The 27368-nt window shown below is 39.6% G+C and overlaps 2 protein-coding genes across 2 annotated transcripts; both read right to left on the reverse strand.

Annotated features, from left to right (window-relative positions):
* Positions 1-357: 357 nt before the first annotated feature.
* On the reverse strand, positions 358-10278 carry LOC306748618 (phosphatidylinositol 4-phosphate 5-kinase type-1 alpha-like; the record flags this gene model as incomplete). The annotated part of the gene is made up of 15 exons (XM_079231823.1): positions 358-3481; positions 3573-3651; positions 4184-4403; positions 4554-4721; positions 5442-5526; positions 5622-5670; positions 6111-6194; positions 6279-6484; positions 6671-6970; positions 7459-7611; positions 7878-7995; positions 8087-8217; positions 8667-8753; positions 8935-8969; positions 10230-10278. The coding sequence occupies 15 exons, from the start codon at positions 10276-10278 to the stop codon at positions 3476-3478; spliced, it is 1770 nt and encodes a 589-aa protein (XP_079087949.1). The 3' UTR covers positions 358-3475.
* Positions 10279-19011: 8733 nt separating this feature from the next.
* On the reverse strand, positions 19012-24356 carry LOC306748331 (IgGFc-binding protein-like; the record flags this gene model as incomplete). The annotated part of the gene is made up of 9 exons (XM_079231487.1): positions 19012-19044; positions 19533-19820; positions 20438-20647; positions 20848-21043; positions 21203-21750; positions 22159-22757; positions 23368-23593; positions 23654-23944; positions 24174-24356. The coding sequence occupies 9 exons, from the start codon at positions 24354-24356 to the stop codon at positions 19012-19014; spliced, it is 2574 nt and encodes an 857-aa protein (XP_079087613.1).
* Between the last annotated feature and the right edge of the window lie 3012 nt (positions 24357-27368).

Raw genomic sequence — 27368 nt, forward strand, 5'->3', positions numbered from 1 at the left:
GATATTGCTTTTACGCAGTTATTATATAAAATAAAGACTAGGATTGAACAATATGAATGCAATCCTCTTTCAAGGTTTTTCATATAAAGTATATATTGATCAACTTACAAAAACGTACACACAAGCTGTCTCTGGCTCCTGCAGTAATTTAAATTATTGACTACTCAAGGTATTTTATCTTATCAAAGCAAAGATTAAAATGAAATACTGTTTGCAATGTTGCAGATTAAAAAACAAAGGTGTAGTACACAAATAGAGGGTTAGCTCCCTCATTATTCAAATTGTCTTACAGTATGCATCAGTCATATTCCATAACACTATTAAAGACAACAATCTTTATAATGTGATACAATCAAACAAAAGCAACATTTATTTTTTGTTTAAAACTTTAGGTACAAGTGTAGAAAAACATGAAATCACCAAAATAAGAGAAAAAACATCTAAATACATATTCTGCTAAAAAGGCACTGTTGTGATTCTCGCATACAGTTGTGCACACGTTTATTGTATAAAATTAAAAAGGCAAGTGAAGCCCAATTAACATAGTTAAAATTAAAGGATGATTTAAAAATTGTTATCATAATCAAAATCATCACAACGAAGAAATCATTTTACTCTGTTACAGTTACATGCCTTTGATACAAGCTTGTTGTGCTAAAGAAAGGCACATTTTCAATCAATACTCACCATTAATACACATTTTGGACACCAGAGCAATACATACAGTAATAAATACTATAATACATAAGACTATGTACATGTTTGGTTCATAGGCTGCATTTTTAACTGTTTTAAAGTTCATATCATAAGACACAGTTTCAGTTCAAAATAGAGTAGGATAGTTTGATATACAGTATAACAGCGAGCAGAATAAAATACCTCCACATACCATAAACAGGATGTATAAAACTCCAAATGATCCATGTTCATCTTTTCTTCATTGGAAAATTCTCATGTCATTTAATGTATTGCACCACTGTCTATTCTTTCAGGAATACAGTGTATATACTGTAAACAAAGAATTTTGCTGCATAGTTGAAGCATCTCTCAAGCTACGGATTTAATTTGTCTGTCAGACTTAAAATGTATTCTAAAACATTTCTGCATTTTTAAACATCAAACAATAATTAACATTTAAGCATTGCACATCCGTTTTTTGTGCTAAAACCCAACTTGAATCATCTACTAGTTTGAGAGTACAAAAAGCAGACTAACCGTTTTGTCTTTTGTACTTTTATACACCAGGCAGCCATGACCATGTTTTCCTAAAAGAAAAAAAGAAATACTACTATACCTTAGTTGGGACCCGTCTCAAAAATCTCTCTTTATTAATTTGGATAACTCAAAGCTCACACAACTGGCTCTGTTAACCCCAGGTTTACTAGTTCAGCACATGAAAGAGGCACGTTTTTAATTACAAGTCAATCACAACATGAACAAAAATGAATTTAACAACAGATGGAGAAGATGTCCCTTTGGGGAAATTGCAGTAACAAAGGTTATGTTACTTAGATAAGGTTAAGCTCATATTAATATAACAAAATAGTTTCAAAACAACAACAAAAGAGTTTCAATGTTTAGGAAATACTTGATGCACAACTCGTTCATAAATAGCAGAAACAGGAAAACAAAAAGCTATAATACGTGGTTGACATAAGTAAAGGGGGAAAAGTAGATTCATACATAGGTTTTTAACTTTTAGCAGTAGACTACTGCAAATAGTGGGAGTGTAATTACAAAATATAAAAAAATGCAGTACCAACCATGTTTATAGTTGTATATGTTTATCAGACAAGTCAAAACTCCTACCAACAAATATGGCTAAATTTCTTTTGGCCAATGCATCCATCCCTTGTTTTCTATTCTTTCTCCTAGTTACTTTAGAGAAAGTAATCAAGAGAACAGAGGGCAAACAATAACACTCAAACAAAACTCTTCATGTGGTTAAAAAAAAAAAAAAAAACACATATACGAATATCATCCAAAAGCAAACAAACACAAATGTTCTTAAACTCACTCTCAAATCCCTACATCTTCAGGTCTAAACTGCTGCTTCTGTTACTTTTTGCCTTTAGGTGGTGCAGTTTGGACTGGAAGGCAGGTCTGGTTATGGTTATGCAATTGGATGATATTAGTGGAGGCCAGTTTCAGATGCTTTACATAACTTACCCTAACAATGCAGATGATCTGCTGTTATGTATGTATGTATGTATGTATGTATGTATGTATGTATATATCTCTACTTAGAAAATCACATTATGTTCTCCTTGGCTGCAGTTAGAATGTGTCATTGCTGTGAGGCTGAGCCAATAGGAATATTCTGAAACAATACATTTGATGCTTTTTAGGAAACTGTTTATTCCATTTTACAGCCAGTGGGACACTGGCTTATACTGCACACATTTACTCTATTACTATCTAAAATGTCATAATTTATGATGAAAAACAAAGTGATTGTACCAGGTTTGTAATCATGTCATGCATTTTGGTACATGACATTTAAAAGTTAGGCGTTTATGTTCATTGAGCTCATGTAAAATTGTGAGTCGATTTCTCCTGATCGATTGATCAGTAGGGAAGTGGTTCTTTATATGAAATCCACCTCAAACTGACTAACTCACTGGTATTGCTTCATGAGACAGGCACCAGGTCACCGAGTATCAGTTCTTTGGTCACATTTAGACATATGGCAGTCTAACTGTACAGTGTAAGTATAAAACAATCATTTTAATACCCTTTGACCTGAACATGAGGTGATGTTTAGGATTCACAGTCCATTAACAGAATAGTTGGTTAAATAAAAAAAGAAACACAAGCACCTCTTTTTCCAGCACGATTTGCATTCAGAGTAGGCTTAAAAAACAGCAGCTTACTCAGTATGTATACAGTAATTGCTTTAAAAAATGTTTTATTTAAAACGGTGTTCCCAACCCGAATAATATGAGTTTGTGTTAAAACATCTTAGTCAATCATGTAGCAGGAACCGTACTCTCGGCTCGGGCCTTTGGGCTGTGGAGCAGACACTTACAGAGATGAGTATGCACAAGGACGTGCTACAGCATTTGGTAAACACGAATGAAGAAGTCATTCTAAAATGGAGACAATTAATCTGGAGAAACATCGCATAAACACAGACAGTTGCAAATAAGGCAAAGTCCTCGTGTTACACTCTACATCAAATGCTGGCTGAGTTTAGCACATTGGTGCCAAGAACAATCTGGTTGTGCATAGAAGCATTCCTATGAGATGAATAATAGTGTTCAATAACCACAGCATAAATGTACCCGCAATTACTAGTGTCAGAACACAACCACCCATTGACATACCATGTATAGATTTGGAAATCATAGTGCAAAACAATAACATTTAATGTCCCACTTGGTCTCGCTGATGCACTGTAAACTTTACCTCAAATCACACCAAGGGGGGTCGTAACAGCCTCCAAGTTTGTCTCGGTTCATTTAAGTTCACTCTTTTACACCTATAAACCAAAGGCAATGAACATAGTTACAAAAAACATTCCACATAAGCAAAATCTGTCACAAGAAATACATTTTCTTTTCGCAACTTACAGAGCATTTGCTTTGGTTAGAAACAATGTCACCGAGTGAGATCACATCCTCAGAACTGATACTTTCGTCATACTGAGCTCTGCAGACAACAAAAGGACCAGTGTAAGTGAATTGAACCGTCACACAATATGAAACACAAAAAATCTATTGAATATATAAAAAAGAAAAACTTGGTACGAAGGTTTACTTGAGATTAGCAGGATGAAGATGTTTGCCATCATATGGCACTTTTAATAATGCTGCAGTGCCTTTACACATACTTTACTTCATACTCTCAGGCAGCCTTCACCCCAACCCACAACGAAACACAGGTTATAGATGGTTTGGGTAACTTTCAGCCAATCAAATTATGTGAGGAGAGACATGTACACTGCTTTTGCACAGGTAATAATCACCATCATCATTAACACTGGCATAATGTAAGATAATACACTTGAATCTAAATCTGAGCAAACTGTCAATTGATCACGCTACACATTTAATCATGAGATATTATAATCCATGACAGACCCAAAACATTTGAATATGCATATACTTCATATACTGCAGCATATACTTCTGACAAGCTTTCATAATAAAATACTAATCTCAATGTGTGGTATCCCTCTTACTTCTTGGGGGAGCTGAGCTCCTGGTCTTTGCTCAGTGTTTCGTTTAAATCCACTCCCACTGGCTTGTAGGGGTCCTGAGAGTCAGGCGGAGGCTGACTTGTGGGAACAGATCCTGGGTTCCCCAAGGAGGAGGAGGAGATGGTGGTTTCAGTAGCGTTGCCAACATCGTTGCTGGGCGGTAAGGTCTTTGGGAGGAGGTCAGGACGACCTGACTGCATGACTGGGTGGAACGGGAGGGAAAACGGTTAATACTGTGTTGTGAAAGAAGCACTTCACATGCAGGGACATGCTGGAGGACCGCCGGTATCAAAAAACTAAACTTGATTTCAGCACTTCAGCTGAAACCTGAAATCCTGTTTCTAGTTCTTACCGTTGTCTCCTTCAGGTTCTTCTTTGGTCTCAGAGCTGGCTTGATGTTGGAGGACAGAGTGCTGGCTGTTGCTGCTTATTTGGGTCATAAAAAAAGGCCCAGCGCCAGCTGTCTTCCTCAAAGGACCATGTGTTACTGCACGCCGCTTCTTAGATGGCGAAGTCTTTACTAAATACAAGAGGAAAGCGCTAATTAAGAGTCCATAAAATCAGACTGACATTAAAGGCTCAATTTTGGCGTTGGGTCAATAGTGCGACCCAGTGGGCAGAGAGGCGCGTCAATGCAATCTTGTTACCAAGATGTATTTCCTAATAATTTGGTCACTTCATGTGGTGAAGGCACACCTAAATAAACTTCTTAAAATCACACAAACGCCATTATTCATGTTTCGTCCAGCTTTCCACGTTTATAACCAGCTGACATTTTACAATTGTTTTTCTTTTTGACCCTTTTTTGCCTTTATCAGTTAGAGAGGACAGGTAGACTAGAAAGGGGAAAGGGGGGACGACGACTTGCAGCAAAGGTTTACTCCGGTGACTCTCTATTGCCATCTGAAGGCAGCAGAGATCCGTTTCATCTGCAGCATTTAATGTTGAGTGATGTTAATGAATTCCACAAGAGTCATTATCTGCTCTTGGCAGGATGTTTGAGCAGCTGTTTCTATATTTGAAACTCTGCACGTCCAAGACAACAATAGGTCTCCTCTGAGGAAATCTCCCCACAGGGTTCCTAAACTGTCAATGCACCATGACAGGGAAAGCCCTGTGTTTAAAGGCAACGAAAGCAACAAATGCGCCAAACCATGAGGTGACACGGGTCTGATCTGTGCCACGCTGCAGGGTTCACAGTATTCATATGCATGCATTCATGGATACAATATGTACTTACATAAGATCTTCCTGAAGACTGCATTGCACATGAACTTCTGAAATCGTTCTGCGTAGAAACTCGGTCTGTGTACCGATACAGTGTCCTAAAGAAAAGGAATGGTTACAGGGTTTAGATCTAGAAATTTAAATTAAAACTAATTTTAAACACAAATAACTGAGGCTAGAGGATGTAGCCTACCCCATCGTGAACCAGAGCTTTCCACGAGTGTTCAAGCTTCTTTACTAATCTGAAAAAAACAACACAAACAGCCTGGATTACACTTAATACTGTAAAAGGAAAATGGACTGTACTTGTAGAGCACTCTTCTCATCTTCCGACCACTCAAAGCGCTTTCCCACTACATGTCATCATTCACCCATTCACCCTGATGGCAGGGGCCACCATGCAAGGTGCCACCTGCCCATCACGACTAACTAACATTCATAGCACAGCTACGGGAGCAATTTGGGGTTAAGTGTCTTACACCGCCGACCCTCTGATTGAAGGACGACCCTGCTTTACCACTGAGTCACAGTCGGCCCTGAACACATCCTGTGAAGACACAGACGGGCCACTGAAGCTGCCGCTGCCCTGCTAACGTGCTGCTTTTGCTATGCAGGCTGTGCAGACATTGTGCGTCACTGACGGGACAAAGGCTTTCGAGGTATACGAACATGTGTCGTTTACCTGTAGGACTGCAGAATGTCGATGATACCAATATACACCAGCAGCCTCTCGCCTTTCGAGTTTCGTGCTGGGATTCCTCCCGTTCTATCAAATCAAACAAAAATAAGTATCATTTAGTGTTCTGTTATTACTCTCAGTAAACATGACCACTGAAACACAGTCACTCACTGGTCCTCTGTCTCCGGTGATCCCATGCTCCCTGGCTCAGCCTGGATGGCCTCTATAGCAGTGCTGTACAGAGACTTTTGACCTTGTGGCCTTGTGGCCACAGCCCCGACCACCGCCTCTTTGCTGGCCTGCTCTCGACAGGCTTGATTTACATTGTGGATTCCCACCAGAAGGCTGTAGTCCATAATCTTAAAACTTTGCAGAAGCTGAATGGAAAACAAGGAACACACCAGACCAGTAATTACAAATGAACTTGGAAGAAAATACATGATAAAAATGTGATATTTCTGACTAATTATAATGTGTGCGTTTATTATTATATTATTTTAATAATTTGAAAATATCACGCTTTTAGCCTCATGTTTAGACGGCCATTAATCTTTAGTTCTTACCAGGCAGTCCCTCTGGATGGTCTTGCAAACAGCACTATACGTGTCCCCCTCCAATAACAGCCCACCCTGCATGTCCTGCAAGAAGTCCAGGTCCTTGTATGTGGCCACAGACTTTTCTCTCTCTTTAGCGGAGGCCCGCCGCTTGTAGGTGGAGCCCTTTAGATCGTACTTGAGGTGCATTTGTACGGCACTCGGGAGCAGATTGTTCATGACTGCGATACGGATGTTCTTACCCGCTGCCTGGACACAGTAAAGTCCATAAAACTTTGGTAATAAGGTCCGTTTGTTCTGGTTCAGGTTCTGAAAGAGAGGAGAGGATGGTAGAAGGAAAGGAGAATATTATTATTATTATTATTATATTATTATTACAAGCAGCATTATTACATTGCAGCATGCAACAGGCTAGAAAGTGAACTGAGTATTTGACTAATGTTTACCCAAAAATGAATAGGTAATGAAACAAATAAGAAAATGTTCAAACATTATCCCACACAAGGGATGCATTCACTGACGAATACGGCACCTTATTTTGACATCAAATTGTAATCTATCAAATCCAAACATGTTGCCCAATTGGCACAGAAAAGAAAACAATGTAGTGTCAATATTTATATAGAGCTTGTTATTTCAAAAATAATATAAAAATTGTCCGATGCCTTTTGTGAAGCAACTAATGATTATTTGCATGAACAATAGTCATTGTTAATTATTCTCTTGATTTATCATGTTGTCTACAATGTGTCAGAAATGCCTAAGGTAACATATTGAAGCCAACCATTAGATCTTACCATGAAGTAACCTGGGAGCAGTTTCTGCAGAAACTCCGCCTCTTTGTGCTGCACTGTCTTAATGATGAACTCATCGTCACTGGAGACGTAGAAGAGAGATCCACTTGCCCCGGAGTTTGATAGCTCGATCAGCGACTCATTACACAGAGAGTACTGTCACAAAACCAGAGCACAATGTTAAATGGTGTCGTATAGAAACCAAAGAACACAGACTATGAGCACAGGTTAAAAACTAGTCAGCTGTGACTTTACATCGTAAGCAGTCCCACCCCGAGTGTGTCAACACCTCATTTTTTTCACGCTTCCCCTTAGTTTCACTCTGTCATGCCTTTCTATTCATTAATTTCACTTTCCTCAGAGTTTTACTGTTCTGCTAGCACATTTACTGAGTATCACATAAGCAGAGTAAACAAGAATACCATGTAGTCATCAGGCCGGATGCCAAACATCTCTCTGAAGTACCGGAAGGCCATTGGTGCGTACGTCTTGAACCTGAAGTCTCCGTAGTGGTGGGCTGGCGTCAGGTTACTGCCCTCACTGCCAGCAACAGACAAGAAGGTTACGTGAGGAGTAATAATTTAGTACAGACAGAACCACCATCATCTTTACCAAAAAATGTTTTATGTACCTGGGAAAGAAGAAGCTTTCGACTACTTCAAAGTCCTGCAGCAGCACGTCTCTCTCAGGTTTCTGGCTTAAGCTGCCCACCGTGTGCGCGATGCCTAGCTGGATAGCGCCTTGCAGTGCTGAAGATGTTGTCTGGAAGAAAGAGCAAACTGACATGACTCGTATGACAAATACAGTTCAGCTCTGTCTTTGGTTGACATATTAACCAACCATAAGCAATCTCCAGAATATGACTTGACAAGAAAGGTTTGACATATTTTCATAAATAAATAGGGAGTAAAGGTATGCAACAATTATCTGATTAATCGATCAACAAAAAAGGAATTTGCAGCTATTTTGATAATTGATTAATTGTTTGAGTCATCTTTAAAGCAAAAGGCACCAAACATTATCTTTACAATTTAAATATATTTGTGTTTGGGACTGTTTGCCAGCCAAAACAAGACATGTGAAGATTTTACTGCTGGCTCTCGAACATTTTATAGACTAAGCAATTAATCGTGAAAAAATATTTGGCAGATTAATAGATAAGGAAAATGTGAATGTAAATGTGCTTCAGTCAATGAAGGCTGATCTCCCACCTTCTTGTACGTCGTCTCCCCAGTGGGATCAATTCCACGATGACCAATAGTCTTTTTCATGGCCGGCGTCATGCTGGTGCTTGGACTCTGAGTGCAAACAAGGTGAAAGAATGAATTACAAGAAGGAAACAAAATCTGCAGCAAAGTAATATCCTCATAATATCCTTGTTTCAAAAGAGGAAGAAATGGAGGGCGTGTCAGCTAAACAATGTGTTTCCTAACTCTCACAGAGCTATATTACGCATTTCCTGATTACATTATTTCTTACCTCGGGAGAACCATTTTTTCGGGTCGCAGTCGGATCTGCAGTGAAAAGAGGAATAAACATAAAAGTTAGAAAATAATAAACGAGGGAAAGAAATACATTAATCAAACAAATATAATTCTAGCACTGGATGCATTAATATTACACAACAAAGCTTCAAACAGCTTCCACCGTTCCCTAATGGTGAAAAGAAAAGCGAGCAGCTTTGAAACAAGCATGCAGACGCACCTCGTTCATTACCTCTGAGAAAAGACAGTCTCCTTCAGAACTGACTCTGCAGGTCTTCGAGTGCAATGGGAGGAATTAGATAAGTATTCTATTACTGTTTAAGTAAATTCATGAAAGGCTAATGAATGTCCTGATATCTATAACGGACAGTATTTTCCTGGGAGTCTAAAGTCAACATTAAACCTTAATAGTACACAGCCTTACATTCAGCAAGTGACACAACAAAATGGTGGCACAGTCTACTTTTCAGTTTGCTTTTATTACTTAAAAAGGAAAAAATAACCCTGGTGGTGTTGTTGTGATGTCATCAAGGGAGCATAACTTATAAACAAAAAAGCAATGGGGTTGTGGAGTTTGGAAGTTGTGGGTATTTACCAAGCTAGGTGGGTCTAATAAAAAAGATGGTATTGGTTGCATTATCGGAAATGTAGGATTTGTAATTTTTTAGCGCTTGACCCATACCAGGGACTTTAGAAGTCAGGATATTTGGCATCAATGTTGACCATTTATCTTTCTCATATGAATCCCGCAACTTAATTGAACTAGAATACAAGACAGCTGGAGTTCTGCTTTAAAACTTTTAGTTTTCTGGTGCTAATTTCACTCAGTTGTCAGGTTTCACAAGCTTTTAAGTACATCTGGCTACATCTAGTCCATCACATTAATTTCAATAAGACTTAATAGTATATGAGTAACACCTCTCATTAAAACTCAATTAATTTCAACACCACACATTAAAACCTCCAAAATGACTAGACTTGAGTCAATAACTCACAAGAGGGTTGAACAAAAACTGAAAACAATAAGCTTCGTGAAAGTATTGGTTTCAGCTAGGTGTGCCTAAAAACCTGGCAACAGAGTGTACACAAACAGTAGAGCTAATATTGAAGATCCTTTGAGGCGTACAGGTTCTCACAGGACTGACTGGTGGCGTGCCATTACATGTCCGGTGCACGGGATCCATAACCTGAGCATCGATCTGTGCCATCTCAGTGAATAACTCACGTCAAACACATAGGATCTGTCTCTTTCATAAAACGGTGGTGTACAAATACAGCGTTAGTACTTACTACCAGAGAGGCCCTGCAGCTCTGGAGGCTCCTCTGCAGCTGTGGCCATTCAGACCGAGACCTGAACTCAGACTCGGTTTTGGTGAAAGTCAGATCCCGACTAGACGTTATCGGGTTGTCTCTGCGCGAGCACTTCTAGTGGCCGTGGATCTGTGGAGACAAAAGTAGCTCAATAACCGAAACACTTCTGATGACTTCATGCCATAAATATTGACAACCGCCACGTTGACTGGCTCTGAAGGAGCAGCTTCGAAAATACACAGTGTGTAACATTAACAGGAGGTAGACGGACTGGCGGTAGTTTTTAACCACCACTTTAAGCAACCCGCCTATGAATAATGTCACTGTGGGCTGTAGTGGACGGTAACACCAGTGCGTGTTATATCGGACCAGCACGTTGACGTACACTGGATTGCGACATTTAACGAAGCTAGCTAACTAGATGCTAACTCTGATCAAACTTTTCTAACTTTAGCAAAGCTAGTCACACTGAATACTAAGCAACAACAAAACAAACAAAGAGCCAACTCACTCAGGAATAGTGTGAAGTAGTTCTCACCGTTTCTCGAGAAGGAAAAATGTTACTTTAAAGACACTGTTTATCCTAAAACTAAATAAACAAGGAAGCAGTGCGGAAGCAGCAGTTTTGCGTTATGCACCACTAGCTAGCGCGAGAACACAACTTCCGGTGAAATGTTCTTTCAGAATAAAACCCAACTGTCACAAGGGAACAAAACATAAAACAAAGGAGCTTTATTGTGTGCACCACGCCATCAAAAACAATTTATAATGTAAAGATATAGTGTAGTAATGTCTACCTAAGCGGAGAAAGAAGTCACTCTCCCTCTATGTGTGTTGTAACCAGAGTTTCTCTGTGTTTTACTTACATAGTGGCCCGGCCACCTTATTACCAATCATCCTATTATAGCAAGGTCATGACCTGTATTCTCATCCCAACCCTAAGCGATCCCACTAATCGTGTCTAAACCGTAGCAATCTAACCAACAAAGTCAAAGGATACTAGCCAAACTGAGACAGAATAGGGTGGCTCATATACTTTCGCCATAACAGGATTCGTAATTGTGATGGCCAGTGCCGCCATAATGTTAATCCATGTGAGCGGGTCCCACTGGCTAGCTATTGCCTCAGTTCTGCACTGCCCTCAATGCAGCTGATAACAATTATGCTGTCTTGGCACTCAGGTACCCCCATACATTCACAGAGGAGGATGGAGTGGTTGATCGTGCCAAAGGCTGCATTGAGGTCTAGTAGAATTAAGATGTTGAGGGAGTGATCATCAGGGGAGAGGATGAGATCGTTGGTGACTTTAATTAGGGTTGTTTCAGTGGTGGCGGAGTGGATGGGGAAGGACTGAGAGAACAGGTGACCGGATCTTGGCAAGACCTGGTGTCGGTTTGTGCTGGACCAATGATGATGGTGTCCATGAGCATCTCGGCATCCTGGATCTTCAAGAGTGTAGATATTCTTCCTTCCAGCTCTGCGATTTTATTGGCCAGGCGGGAGCAACAGACACAGTTGAATGGGGAGGCGAGTGGAGCCATTGTAGATGTGGGGGCCACAGGACTCCAACCCAGAGCCCACAGCGCTGTTCAAGTTTTAGCAAAGGTGACAGCAAACCTTAATACAGCTGATACTAACAGAAAACACTTACATTTCACTATTATGTGTGATATTGTCCACGCAAATGTTAACTTCACCACCTTTGATATAGTACCATTAACATTCAGTTTTAGACCATCTCTTCAAATACTGTGCATATCTATCACCGAGTACACAAATAGTGAAAACAGATGTGCTGTCAGGTGCTCAGAGCGCACTGGAGATGCCACATGTGGAGAGACAGCGAGTGTGATTACTGACAGTGGCAAGCGTGTGGCAAGTCTGTGGCAAGTCTGTGGCAGGGATCAGTCAGGTGCCAGGACCGCTACAAGCGAACGTCAATCTATTCTTGACACTTTATAAAATTGTACATGTGCAATTGTTGAATAAAGAATACATTTAATATTTAAAAGGAAGCTGCCAAGCTGAGGGGGTGCAGCCACATTTTAGTCAACTGAAATATATATCTATACTTCCTTCGAGTAACCTCGTTGTACTTTTTTGTTTATCATTAATTTTATTTATTTATGATTTTGCTGGTTTTGAAACAAAAAGGAACAAAATATACTCTTTCCAAATAATTACTTTTATAGTAAAAGGTGAAAATAATGAAAATAAATCATCCTTTTATCATTTAAAACTATTTATCAAAACGTTTTTAAATACAAGTCGAATAATATCTCCACTTGTCCTCTCCTTATATGTAGTTAGGTGTCTGGTGCCACGAGCTGCCAGTGCCAGTAGTGCCACGACTAGTCAGAGACTTGCCACCAGTAGTCAGAGAAGTGCCACCACTAGGGGGCCACTAGTCAGGATGTGCCACTACTGGGCCCCGTTCCTCGTACTTGGTTCAACTAAGTCGATCAAATGTCCTATTATCCATTACCCCGATGATTGAAGTCAGGCTATCTCGGTTTCTCAAAGGCTGATCCGCGCTCAAACAGGCCCAATCCCAATCTCCACCCTACACCCTCAAACCCTGAACCCTCAGGGACTTACTGAAGTCACCTGCTAAGTGGTTGAGTGTGAGAGGCTGTGAGGGCTTGAACTGGTGTAAATATGAACGGGACGGCACTTTGCTGCAACATATCATGTCACTACATAAACAAATATTCAGTCATCAGGATAATTGGAGCAGGTTCAAGGATTTGGATGTGTTGCTGTGGTGATTTTTCCAAACTTGCTTCGTGGAACCGAAAAGCCTGACATGCGTCATCTTATCCTGAAAATGATCCAGCTAACTCAGTAAGCCAGGTCAGAGGAACGGGGCCCAGGTCAGAGAAGTGCCAGTAGTTGTCACAGGAGTGCCACGAATAATCAGAGACGTGCCACAGTCCTGACACCTGACTCACGCATGCCACACGGTTGCCAGTGCCACAAGGAGGCGCTCGGCCTTGCTGCGTATGTGCGCCACTCTCTGCCTTCTCCAGTCCCCTCGCCACCTCATCTGATTAATGGCTGTCATTTTCAACATCGTCTGTCACGTAATTTAGCTGCAGACAGACAGTGAGCTCTATAACCAACTGGCTACAGCCACAATGATCACACCATAAGGGCATTTCTCCGTGCCGGTCATCATTTAATGCGAGGAAATAAGCATGCTTTGAGCGCGAGGGGCGTCCCCAAGCGCTCAACTTGTATCACTGCACTTCTGTTTGCGAAACTTTTCCCTCCTGTGTGCTACTGTATATACCAAAATGCGTATTGATGTCATGGTTGAACATGTGAGGCTTTGGTCGAATTGCAGAACGGATTCCTCTTTTAATTGGTTGCTCAGTTAGTTGTTATACCAAAAAAAACATGGTACCTTGACTAAACCATTTAGCCTTATTTAGGCGATACAGCTACTGTTTCAAAATCAAAGACGTTATTTATTAACCAGAGCACTCACATTAGAACTTAGCATTATCAGAGCCTATTTTGATTGTATTAACCACCGTCTGAAATGAGCAGTAGGAGGCGGTAGAAGCTGTTTTGGGCTTGCGTCTTCCTCTCTCTCTCTCTCTTATCTCCTACACAGCAAACAGCGCTGTCCATGGTTCTGAAACAGCAGGGAAAGTCACACTGTACCAAAGTATCTTGTATCTTGTTCTTATATTGCTTCTATTAAGGTTTTTAAATATAGCTTTGAATGTCCGTTGTTATGTCATCCGAACAAAAATCCATATTAGCGTAGGGATTCATCTGATCTAGTAATACAAACTTTCTCGATGGTCAATGTGTGCACGTCTCCCTTCTGTTTTAGTCTTTTGTAGTCACTCTGGACTCCTGTGTTAATAAGACACGGCTGATGGGTCCTGGGATGTCTGCTGCTATTTTCTGTATGGACCAAATGCTTTTTTTTACCATTATTTCAAAGCGTCACGCTTTGTTCAATTTGATCATTGTGGAACGCTTTTCTCTTTTAATTGGTTTCTCCGTTAGTTGAAAAAGCTGATGAGATAAATCATTTTTAATGAATTTATAAACCTGTGGAATTTACTATAGCGTATGTGTTTCAACAAGATTCAGCACGTCAGGAAATAGTTTAAATATTTTAAAGAAAAAGGTTCTAATAATACGAGAATAAAGTCATAATATTTCAAGACAAAAATGTACCAGCCCCAAAAAAAAGTTTTAACAGAAAACACTTTTGATAAAGAGTAAATCTCACTATCATGTGTGTTATTGTCCACACAAATGTTAACTTCACCACCTGCCATAAACCTTCAAACCAGCATTTTGTGGTTTTAGTTGTCATATACTGTACTTTAGTAACATCGGTGACCACGAACGTTCTTTCTTAACTTTCCCAGAACGTTAGCTGGACTTTGTTTTCCTAATTTGCAAGAACGATCAGCGAACCGGATTATTTTAACGTTTACAAAGAGTCATTTTCTTTATTTATCTTCACAGAACTATAATGTCTAATTGAATGCTCTACCACTTTATGTATCTCTTCCAGAGCTTGTTATTTATGTATTTATTTCTAAGGTTCTTTCCCAGGGCCAAATTCAGTGTGAGGTCATGGCTGATGTGCAATGTGACATGTTATTTTCCGCATCTACTAAATGCTTATTTGCCAATATTTCATCTATCAATATCATCTAGCATTTGCATTAAGTGAAAGGTTTGTTGCAATCTCATGTCTATGAGTAATCACCCAGGTTGTGTTGTCTTTTGCATCAAACAGCTTACAATTTAAAGCATTTTCTAAAGATTTTCTAAGGAAAATGTATTTGTGACTTTAACACATTGCTATTCTGGTTTAGCAGCACACTCAAAATGATCTATTGAATACTGATCTGTAAATGTCACAAACCCAATTATGACATAAAATAGCGGCCCCTAGTGACTTTTTGTTTTAATTACACATGTGATTGAAGACTTGAACTTGTTTCAAAACTGCACTTTATGTTTCTCATTTGATGCTGCCAATCTGCGGTTTCTTCAAAGTTATTATCAGTAGCTTGTTCAGTAATGAAAAAACATACAAAAACTGTCTATATTTCATCCGTTATTTCCATAACAAAGAATACTACAGTACATGTTAGAAACTGTGAAATCCACTTGGGACACAATTTATTTGAGCTATGACAGGGAGTGAACATTTAAACTGCAATTAAAAAACATGTTTTCTGTTGTTGTGACAAAGCTGGTTAAAATACAGTTGTCGAAATAACTGACTTCAGCTGTTATATCCTTACTCAGCAGCACAGCCAGCATGTCCCGTCCTCCTCTGTGACAAAGATCTGCAAGACATATCACATTATTAGCTCAGCATATTATGTATGTTTTCTAGAGGAACAAAGGATGTACTTGCTGGAAAATCATTGAATTACTTTAATCGTTTTTCACTTCCTAGAATTGAAACTTAAATTAAAAAAGATTCTAGTTACAGGCATTTTTTTTTAGATTTGTTAAAGATGTAATATCAATATAGTTTGACAAGATGAAAAAGTGTCCATTAGTATTTGATGGGTCTGTTTTGTGTTTCAAGTATTTGTTTGGGTGTGACTTCATATATGATATATTCATCACCCATAACTTGTGCTCTGTTATGTTATCACTAATGCGATCTGAAACTGTCAAATAGTGACTTATTGGATTTAAATCCTTTCTTGTGTTGTTCCACTGTAACTCAAACTGTATTATTTGTTTTGTTGTGCAGTATCCAAGGTGCTTTGTGAGCCGATTTATCACAGTGTGATTGATTTTTTTTCTCCATCTTGTCTAGTCTTTTATTAATTAATGTTTTATGCAGATAAAATAGAGAACTTACCAACTTTCCTGTCAAACTCAAATGCAATGTCACAGTCAGCATTTCTGCAAATGCTGTGCCATCAGAAATCCTGACAGCTTTCTTTAGAGTTGTGTGTACGTGCACGTGCACTAGATGGGTATTTATAAAGGAGCAGTTATCATGGGTTATCATGCGTGCAAAATGAACATTGGCCTCCAGTTCATCTCCTCTCTCGGCGAGTGAATGGGCAGATATAACATTCAAAATCAAATTTGCGTCTTTGCATAACTTAAAGTTCAACTTCGGTTTCTTGCTGGAAATGATGCAGGATGCATGATGAGTATATGGCCTCATTTACCGTACAATACTTCCTCACCTGGTGAGGATGCTGGCTGGTGAGCACCATAGATAAGGTGGAACTGAGATTTACAACTTTTGGAAAATAGTTTATTTCTCTAAGATTAACGGTGAGTTATCATAGTGCAGTAAACATCTAACGTTCATCAACAGATCATCTTCTTAACACCCACAGATCAACGCAGCCGTAAAATCCAATAAAAATGTCTTTTCTATGAATGACTGCCATGCCTAACAACAACATACATGTTAAATGTTTTCTACATTGTCAAATTTGGTTCATCATGTGATACATCCTATATCATCTAGTGACCAGAACTAGAATATATCACTGTGAGAGACTACAAAAAGGGGGCCACCACATTTTTGCATACATTTCCTTGTTTCCAAACAGATGTACTTTAACTAAAAATAGGGACGCTACAGCAGCTTGAAGGTTCGATGATGGTTTGATGAAGGGTCAACAGATTGGTATCAGTTACACAAGAGACAGACATCAAACAAATTGTTTATTGAGGTGCTTTGTAAAATGCATCTTGTGATTGGATGATCTGTTGAAATGTATTCCTAAACTAAATGTTTCCGTTTGTATTACAGATGTTTGAGAAGACAAATATATTTGTCAGAATTAAACCAATTTAAAAGAATCAAGGAATGCGATTTGGGATTATCTACATGAATACAAATGATTTAATGAATCAATGATGCTGTCAGTCTAGTTAGCGCGGAAGGAAGTTGATCAATGCAGTTGATGAAAAGTTGGCAGGACTGAAATTTACAAATCACTGAAAAAGAAACAGAGACATTTATTTTTTTCAAACTGAAGCAAAATGTAAATAAATAACAATGCTATCATATCAAAATCTGGAATAAATAATGACAACAACAATAATAATCTGATTTACAGGCAATCTGCAAAAGTGACATGTATGTGCAATAAGGCTTTTGTTCTATTATAGAAAAATACAATTCCTGTGGAAATTGGTTTACTCTATTGGTTCTTGGTGTTGAGCTCTTCTTAGTAGCAGTCATTATTTGAAGGCCTAATTTATGTTGCTTACCATTGGGGGAATTCAGGAGCTATCCACTGCCCAATGTTCAGTGCCGCGGTACTCTGCTCGAAATAATGGATCAGCGATTTCTTTATCAGACCTCTTTGTGTTGTGGCAGCAGGCTTGATGGTTCCACATGCCCCACATACCACATCAGCTACTTTGTCACTGACAGTAATAGTGAGTTCATTAGTTGAACTATAGGACACCTGAAAGCTGGAAGTGCCGTTAATTCTCACTGTATTGTCAGAGACCACCACTTTCATACTGTTCAGGGAGAAAGTGGTTTGAGTCAACGGTCTTCCATTTACCTGTGAACACAGATTGAACACTTTATAGTAACATTCATTTTTTTAAAGTAAGATTAATGTCATAACTTTATCCAGACACTTACCCAGACGTGATGTTTTCTGTCGATTGTGATCACCCCTTCATTTAAGAAGATATAAACAGCTACAACTGTGTTGACACCAGGAGTGCACGTCTCCAATTTCGCCACCACCTTGAACCAGAGTGACGTCGGAGAGACGGCACAGCTCTTGATAATCTCATAGGATCCTGGCACTGTAATGGTACCACCCGCCCCATTAAATTCAGTGAGTTTCCCATTGGCGCCCAAAAGGCATTGCTGAACGTGGCAGCCCATAACGCCTTTCTCGACCAGGCAACTCTCCATGGGGTCACATGACATGTTTTGAGACAGAACTACTCCAGAGGCCTGGCAGGTGTGAATCCTGTGACAGTCATCAGTTATAATGGACTCTCCAATCTGTAAAAAAAATGACATGGTTTGGTTCATGGTTAAAGTGGCTTCCATACTTTCCGAGTTCGTAGTGTAATGTAGTTGGGAGTACGCGTTAGCGTACATATCATCAACATTTCAAGTGGTAGAGGTGAACTCTTGTGCCCCAAAAATGCCCCTTTGCGGGGTCCGTGCACATTTGAAATGTTCTAAAGAATGGATGGGTTTAGAAAATGAAAGACTTTTAAGGAGCTTCTGTTTACAGAAGTAGGAAGCATAATTCGGTCTCACAAGTATGTACTCTCCTTTGTCCTGCCTACGTTTATTTAGTGGCCGTACAGCCCATCTGCTCCTCCTTCACTTCTATTGCAGCAGGATTAATTATAAACACAGCATCTCGTCTCCATTTTGACGTGAGTTTGTGATACACTGTCCCCTACAGTTTAGGAGAATATCGATTACAATATTGGCAGAAAAGAGAAAATACCCAAACATTTCCTCCTCACAATTCCACGTCATTAAATATTAATGAATAAGATGAATGTCAAGTGTGTGGATGTTGAGCACTCCACAGGCCTCGACACAAACTTTTGTTAGAAGCCAAAATGCATTTACCAACAGACTGAATAGTATGCAGCTTCACTTCATCAGATAGTCTACCTGTAATGAATCAATAATATATAATATCTTCTCACCTCGTAACTTTGGCCATTGTAATAGCAGCTGCACTGCCCGGGGGCCACACAGCCAGTTCCATTGAAGAGGTATCCTTTATCACAGACACAGCCCTCAGCGCAAGTTGTTGAGCATGTCACGAGGCCACTGAGACCCGGGCATGGAGAGTTACATGACAGTGCGCAGATGTCATAATGGCTGCCAGCACTGCATTTAAAAGCTGTTATGAAATAATAGGAGTTAGTAGTTTACTTTTAAAAAATATATATATTTAGATAATAAATGTAAAAGTGTTGAACAGATGTAGAGAGAGATATTACAGTGTACAATGAATAATAAAAATGTGCAGACTTACGGCAGATAACAGAACTTCTCCAGTTCTGAATCTTTACGCCAACGGTTTGGCAGTCTGACACATATGCAGCGACACTGAGACACAGCACGCTTTCATTATTGTTGGCAATGCAAGTATCATAGACACAATTTCTGAAGTAGGGGGCGGGATTAATCACATCATGGCAAGCGGCAAATGGACCGTTGGTAGCGGTGATTATTGAGCATTTTTCTTTTATCAGGGTTTCTTCAGAACCTTCACATTTGGGGCACTGGTCGCCACTGCACCCATCATCACAGACTGCTCCAGGCACGGCCACCATCCACGCTGCTGCAAAGGTCTGGATGTTCTTGGTCAAATTTCCATTCGGCAGCTGGAACTCATCTGCTTTGTCATAATTAAAATTGCCGCACAGACCACAGGTTTTTCCGTTGTAGTTTCCCGGGACAGTGATAGTGACGTGGTAGACCAGATCATACGCGACCCTCAGTCCAAAGTCGGTAATGATTACATCATATGCCCCCTCCTGAGAAACTGTCACTGCACCGTTGTGGAGGTTTAGTGGAAGCTGATGTATGACTCCATTTACCTGCAGAAATAATAAGTACTCATTTGACATGCATTGGTCATACAGTGATATTTATTTGACGATGAACAATTGTGCCTATTTTGACTATTCATGATGTCTTATCTTTATTTGCATAGTTCCCTAACTCAGTCAAAGCCCTTAAACCGTCAACAACGGATTTAATTGAATTGGCATGTGGCAATGACTTTCATTGTGAATATATAGCTTTGTTTTTCTCTACCATTGACATATGTATCCCCCAGCTAGACGCTAACTTTGTTTGTTGTTTTGTCTTGAGCATGTAGTGTACCGAGAGTTTACTGGAGCTGTTTTGCTGAAAACAGCTGCCAACTGTGGCAGAAAACAATACTATTATAGCATTTATAGTGAACCAAGTTGGTTTGATTGTGGGTTGGACAACTAAAAAATAAGCTGAAAATCCAAGAAGCTTTCTTTGTTGGTTCATCATCAGATGGGACATCTTTCACATTGTAACTCTGTTTTCAAACTGACATTTAAATCATTGTTAGCGTGTAGTACACTCATCACATCTTTAAACGATAGAAGTCACTTACCCAAACCAAATTAATGTCATTATTGCGAAGGATCAAGACGGTTCCGTAAACTTCTACCGCTACCATTTTTGCCACTGACACCTCGGGGTTGTCAGACATAGCATACCACTTCTCATTCTCCACCACCACAGAGAACTCGGGGAGCTGCGTGTCGCCAAGGTGGCAGCTTTCAGCGGCGACGTAGGTGCAGGTGCCTTGGAAGTCATAGGTGGTGTTGTCAAAGGTGAAGTAATGTGGATCTCCAGCGATGGTGCAAACTCCATGTTTCAAAGGCTGACATGATCGCACATTATTCTTCATCTCACACTTCTCACTTTGGCCACAAGAGGACTGCTTACACTGCACCTAATATGAAAGACATACCTGCTTGATCATTGTTGAAAATGTTGTGCATTAAATTGCATTCCCATTGTTCCAAACAGAAAAATAAACCCAGATAATTCCTTCAAATTCTCCGTTCATGTCATCCTTACTGTGCCGTTACAGGTGCATTTCTTCTGGCAAAGGGCATCAGGGTAGAAGACCTGTCCGTGGTGGTAGTTTTTCCCCTCAAATGTGCAGCCACACTGGTCCGCAGGCAAACATTTACCTCCACTCAGCACATAACCGTCATCACAGACACATCCTTCCATGCACTGAGCTCCACAGTTTGGGTTGTTCTGACATGACCTGAGACATCCACGGCCACAGAGCTCGTAATGGCCATCTGATGGACACTGGGCATCTAGAAAGAAGGCATGGTCAGAACTATTTAAGCACTATAATGGTTCAAGACATTCACAATAATTTGATAAATAGTAGATGTCCTCACCACAGAACTGAGCTGACCTCCAGGAGTAAACTGTGGCACCTTTCAGCTGGCAGGCGGCTGTGTAGGCGGTCAAAGTCTTGCACTGCATGTTCCCGCCCTGGTAAAGACAGACATCATACACGCAGTCGTTGAGGAAACCTGCGGGGTCGACCTTAGCGTGGCATTCACGGAACGGGCCTGCAGGGTCGCTGATGAGGCCACAGTAACTGTTAGTGTTGTAGGTTTCTTTCTGAGTGGCGCTGCAGCCGGGGCAGGGGCCGCTGCAGCCGTCTTTGCAGCCGGGGATTGTTGCGACTTTCCAGCTTTGACCGAGTGCCTCAGAAGTGGTGGCTTGTTTCCCATCTCTCATCTGCATGTCATCTTTGGGGTTGAGGTTGTAATTGCCACAAAGACCTTCCATCGCGCCCATGTAGGTACTGGGAACGGTGACGATTACTACACTGTTCCAGTCGTAGTATATGTTCACTCCAGAGTCAATCTCGATAACAGCAAACCAGCCGCTCGGGTAAAGATGGAGCTTATTGCTGTTCAGCGTCAAAGGGAGGCTGGAAAGCTCGCCATTTACCTTAAAAAGATAATAGTGAAATAGCAAAAAAAATAATAAAGTAATTTGTACACGCAATGATTAATACATACAGTATAATTGAAAAATAACTAAATGTATGTAGAGCTGCAACAATTAGTCAATTATTCAATTAGTTTATTAACAAAATTTTGATACTAAAACCGTATAACTGAATACATCTCTGTGTTTTGGACAGCTGGTTGAACAAAACAATGGATTCAATGACGTCACATTGGGCTTTAGGAAGTTTTGATGGGCATATTTACTTGTTTCATGGTGTTTTATTGCCTGAACAATTAATAAAAAAATTGAGAAAGTAATCTGCCAGGTAGATGATTATTAACACAATTACAATTATTAGTGGCAGCTCTACAAATATGATGTTTTTTTATTCGGAAGATACATTACCACAACTGCACCAGGGTGCTCTTTGCTGATGACGATGGTGTACCCGTCCACTTTGACCTCTACCTGCTGGACAACGGACCCGATCTTCTTATCTTGGCCATTATTCTGCAACACAATGCTAAACTGTTCCAGGTTGGTTTGATTGGAGGAGGTGCCAACCAGCTCATACACACAAGTGCCCTGAAAGTTGTAGCGTTCCCCATCAAAGGTCACAAAATGTGGGTCACCAGACACCATACACGTGGCGTAGTTGACAGGATAGCAACCTCTGATCCCTTCCACCACTTGGCACTGCTGCCCGGCGGGACAGCTTGTCTGAACGAAAGACAAACTTCCATCAGCGGAGCATGTGTAGCGTTTGGTGCAGCTCTCACTGCCCCAGAAGGAGGCTCCAGCCACCACATAGTGACCCTCATACATGCAGCCGCACTGAGCCTTAGGGACACACTTGGTGCTACTGAGGATGAAGCCGTCATTACAGACACATGTCTCCACACAGGTGTTGTTGCATTTCGTGGGAGTGTTGGGGTTTGCGCATGTGGCTTGACAGCCACTCCCACAGAACTCATAGTGGCTGTTTTCTGGGCACTTGGGTGTAGCTATGTGGACAGAGAGGAGACAGATCCCGTTATTCACATGTATTCAGTGATGAAAGACATTTTCAGATCCTTTACTTAAATAAAAGTACTACCATAATGTAGAAATACTATGGTGCAAGTCCTGCATTAAAAATGTTACTTAAGTAAATATATGTGCACTATGTAAAATCAGTAAAATGTACTTAAAGTATTAAAGTAAAAGTACTATGAAGAAACATGACCTGTGAGAATATTAATATATTATTAGATCTTTATTATTATTACTCATGCATTAATATAGAAGCAGTATTTCACTGTTTGATTATTTTCTCCATTGATTGATAAAAAATATCGAAATGCTGTCATAATTATTCATTACTCAAAGTGACACCTTCACAATGCTTGTTTTGTCCAACCAACATTATTATAATAATATAATATATATATATAATATATAATAATTATAAAAAATAATAAAACAAAAAGTGTTTTTGCATATTTTTATTAACAATGATTTAGTTGTTGCCAGTTAATTCACAATTGGGTTAATCGACTAATTGTTTGAGGAGTCTATATACTGTTCGGTTGTTTAATTTATAACGAAGCGTCATATTTTCTTCGGATTACTCACGGCATTGAGTTGAAGTCCTCCAGTTGGGACCTTGGGCCCCAGACTTCTGACAGATTTCAGCGTAGCCTTGAAGAGTGTTGCAGAGATACGTGTTCACAGTTTCACCTCTACAGAGGTCAAGCATGCAGTTGCTTTGAAAGATGTCGGACTTAATGACAGGTTGACAGCCCAGAAGTTCTACAAAGTTTTGAATGAGGGCGCTACAGAAGATTTGCTTCTCTAATTTCTGAACAAGACTGAGAGGACAGCTTTGACACTGGTCACCACACCCATCTTGGCAACTGACTTCGTCTGCGGCGCCGGGAACCTTCCAGCTCTTTCCCAGCACTGCCACGCTGCTGGCCACTGAGCCACTGGGAGTGGTGAGATCATCTTCCTCTTTGTTGTTGAAGTTGCCACACAGGCCGCACACACTACCGGCAAAACTACCGGGCACTGAGACGGCAAGGTACTCATTCCAGTCGTACTCCAGGTTCAGTCCAAAGTCTGTCTCCATGATGACATGCAGACCTCTTTGGAAAAGCTTCACCTGGCCGTTGTTCAAGTTGATCGGGAGATTCCATTTTTGATAATTCACCTGAAAATAGATCCGATTTCACTTGCATAGCACTTTTTATACAATATGTTTGAATATGAATTGTAAATTTCCCCAGTGCGGGACTCATAAAGGATTATTTTATCTTATCTTATCTTACATAGAGGCATCACATTGCACCTGTCAAATATCTTTTCATTGCTTTTGTTCTTTTTCATTTGTTTGTTCGATAGTAGAATACAATAGGAATCAACACTACTGACTGACTCACCCGGACAATACCAAACTCAAAGCGAACTATATTGATGTTGATCCCGTGAACATTGACAGTGACCGTCTCCACTGTCGGGACCCGTACGTTTCCCTCGTCCATGTTCTTGGTCTCCACCTCAAAGGCCGGGAGGGTGTCATCAACATGGCAGTTCTTGGCCAGGGTGTAGGTGCAGTTACCCATGAAGTTGTAAGTATAGTTATCAAAGGTGGAGTGGAGCGTGCCTAGGACCCAGCAGTTGCCTGATTGTGGTGTTAAAGTAGTTGGTCCTCCTCTGCAAAATCCTGGGAAACATTTTCAATCTCTTAAGTGCGGTTTTTAAATGCAGAATTTCAGTCAACAAAGAATAAGTTAGGTTGTGCAAAATGTACTTAAAACACGTACATATGTACATACATATATGTAACATTATTAAATGTATAACCTGTTATTGAGCTGTTTGAACATTGTGTCTCTTACCATATGTGACAAAAGGTAGATATTAATTACTTAAATCCTTCAAAGAACCGAGAATGAATGTCCACAGTCGAGTCATCAATGTATTGTTTTAGGGTTGACGATATAGGTATAGGTATAGCTGACAATATGTAATGATTTATTCTGCAGTCCAAGCTGTTTCATTAACTTTAATTGTGATCTAGTTCAACTCACATATAGACGTGGAACTGAAACATTTTATCATCAACCATTATTTATAAAAATATCATCATTAAAAGGGAATGTTTGATAACTTACCACTCAGGAGAAGAGCTGAAAGGATTGCGACAAAAACACCCATGTTTGTCATTGGAGGGGACCTAACACCTAAAAAGAAACCGATAAGTCAGGAACATTTTCTTTTTAACTTGTGGCCTCCCTGCATGTTGCAAACCTCAATTTTGTCTCTTTGTTATGTAAAATACAAAAATTATCATTATCACAATTAATTTACAAGAAAAAAATGAAAAATTACTTTTTATAAAAATAGCTATAACAGAATTTGTAGTATATTGTTTAATACTTCCGTTAACAAAATCATTCTCACCTAAGCTGGTCAACAGGCATTCAGGGGTTCAGATACAGGATCTGAGGATCATTAAATACATTCTGGCTTCTGCCAATGGACCAATCAGCTTCTACACGTGGCTTTTTCCAGAAGTGAGCAAATACAGCATCACGTGACACATTTATTTTAAAAACCTTTGTTGACTGGGAGACAGATGACCTGATGAAGTTAATCATATTTTACCAGGTCATAAAGGAGTTCATTGCAGTGAAAAAAGTAAGGAAAAAATGGATAAGAACCAGCAAATTATGTTAAAAGTGTAAAGCAAAACTACCTGAAACAGGATGTAAGACTGCTGCGATTATTATACAGATGAGTTTAAAATGACTCTCCCTGCGTGACCATTGTTATGTGATTAGTCTGCTGGCATTGAGCCCATCGATTTGACTTCATAGTGTTTTTGTAAAACATTCAACAATTGTGATTTATTTGTTGACTCTGTGGCACCTACAAGAATAATGGGTGGGTGTGAGTGGTTTGAACTCTCAATGCTATCGTGACTTATTTCGCAAGGATCAAGAGCTCTGTTCTGTCCTGCAGGGTAGTGGACATATTATGGCATGGTGGTGCTGTTTCTTAATTGTACCAATGTTATGTTTTGTGTGATGTTAGACGATAAAGACTTTGACTGATTGTTCTATTTATTAGGAACAACAATTGAAAAGATAAAATAGTCTTGACAATGTATTTGTCAGATGATACAATGGGTTTTTTAATGGTTTATTTCACTTAAGAATTGAAAGAATTGTTTTATAAAGGAACAGTTTATATGAAAAATATCAACAAAAAAAAAATTGGTAGTTACAAAGTGTGCAAAATATCATTGTATTGATATGCATTATACGTTTAAGATATACTGGAAAAAAATAGGCTTTTTTCACGACAGATATTTCAACTTGTCCGTGTAAGAAAACATTAATGGTTCACTTCCACTCGTGATGAAAAACCTGTCCAATTACAAAGAGATTATATCGAGAGAGAAAGAGAGAGAGAGAGAGAGAGAGAGAGAGAGAGAGAGAGAGAGAGAGAGAGATACATTTCAAGTAAAACTGTAAATGCATAATATTATACAACAATGATATATTGAAAAAATAAGACATTAAAAAAGAACAAAAGTTAACATAGACCAGACACTGAACGGTTAGATTCCTAGCTGCCTGGTGGGCAAAATGGTTTCAGGGAATGGACCCAAACGCAAAGTTACACGGGAAAACACAGGGACGATGCACAGGGAAAACTTTGCAGACTTCCTAAAAACCATGAGGAAAAAAGAAAGGAGAAACTTACGGAGAAAAACAAACAATTACAATAAAAGGGGAAACAATCTAACTGTTTGCAAACTGTGTTGTCAAGTGTTTGAGCTAATAACTACATACTTTCCCCCCACTCCAGTAAAGCCAATCACGCTGGTCAGACCTGAGTTGACAAAGACAGGGAGATCTGTCTCCCTGTCTTTGTCAACTCAGGTCAACTCAGGTCAACTCAGGTCTGGAAATGGTTTCAGGCAGTTTCTGAGGATATCTGTAGTCGAGCAGTGTCTCAATAATATTCTACATCTTGTTGTTGTAGCAGACAAAGCTCTTTCGTTCATTCACAGTGATACACAATCCATAAAGCTGGAGATTTAATCAACTATAATTGAAATTTAAATAGTACCAGCATATTTCTCGCATCTCTAACAGGTGTCACAGTACATATAGTTTGACTAATTTACTTAAGGTCTAGTAGCTTATATTTAACAGCTTATACTGAATAAGTTTAGATTGAACTTCACAAGATCAAGATTGCCAAGAGGTAAAACTAACTTTTCCATTTGTCTTTTGCAATTCTTTCACCCACATCTTTTTGACAACTTAGTCTCAAACCCTCCAATCGGGGTAATTATACATCCCATAGATCTTGGAAGTGGAAGTGCCACCTTGTTCATGTCACGTTATATGTAACAACTTCTGAAGGTTCAAATTATTTATTTATTTTGGTCAGAATACAATCCCTGATCTATAAAAAATCTAAACAATCGACTAAGAATTGTATTAATGTCATCAAAGGACCTCATTACATTTTCCTGAACTACTTCACCCAGAGGATCAATTCCAGGTATGGCCCATTTCTCCCACATAGCAGTTTTCTTGCTTTTCAATCACTTTTTG

Source organism: Taurulus bubalis, assembly GCF_910589615.1.
Source record: "Taurulus bubalis genome assembly, chromosome: 16".
Taxonomy (NCBI): Eukaryota; Metazoa; Chordata; class Actinopteri; order Perciformes; family Cottidae; genus Taurulus; species Taurulus bubalis.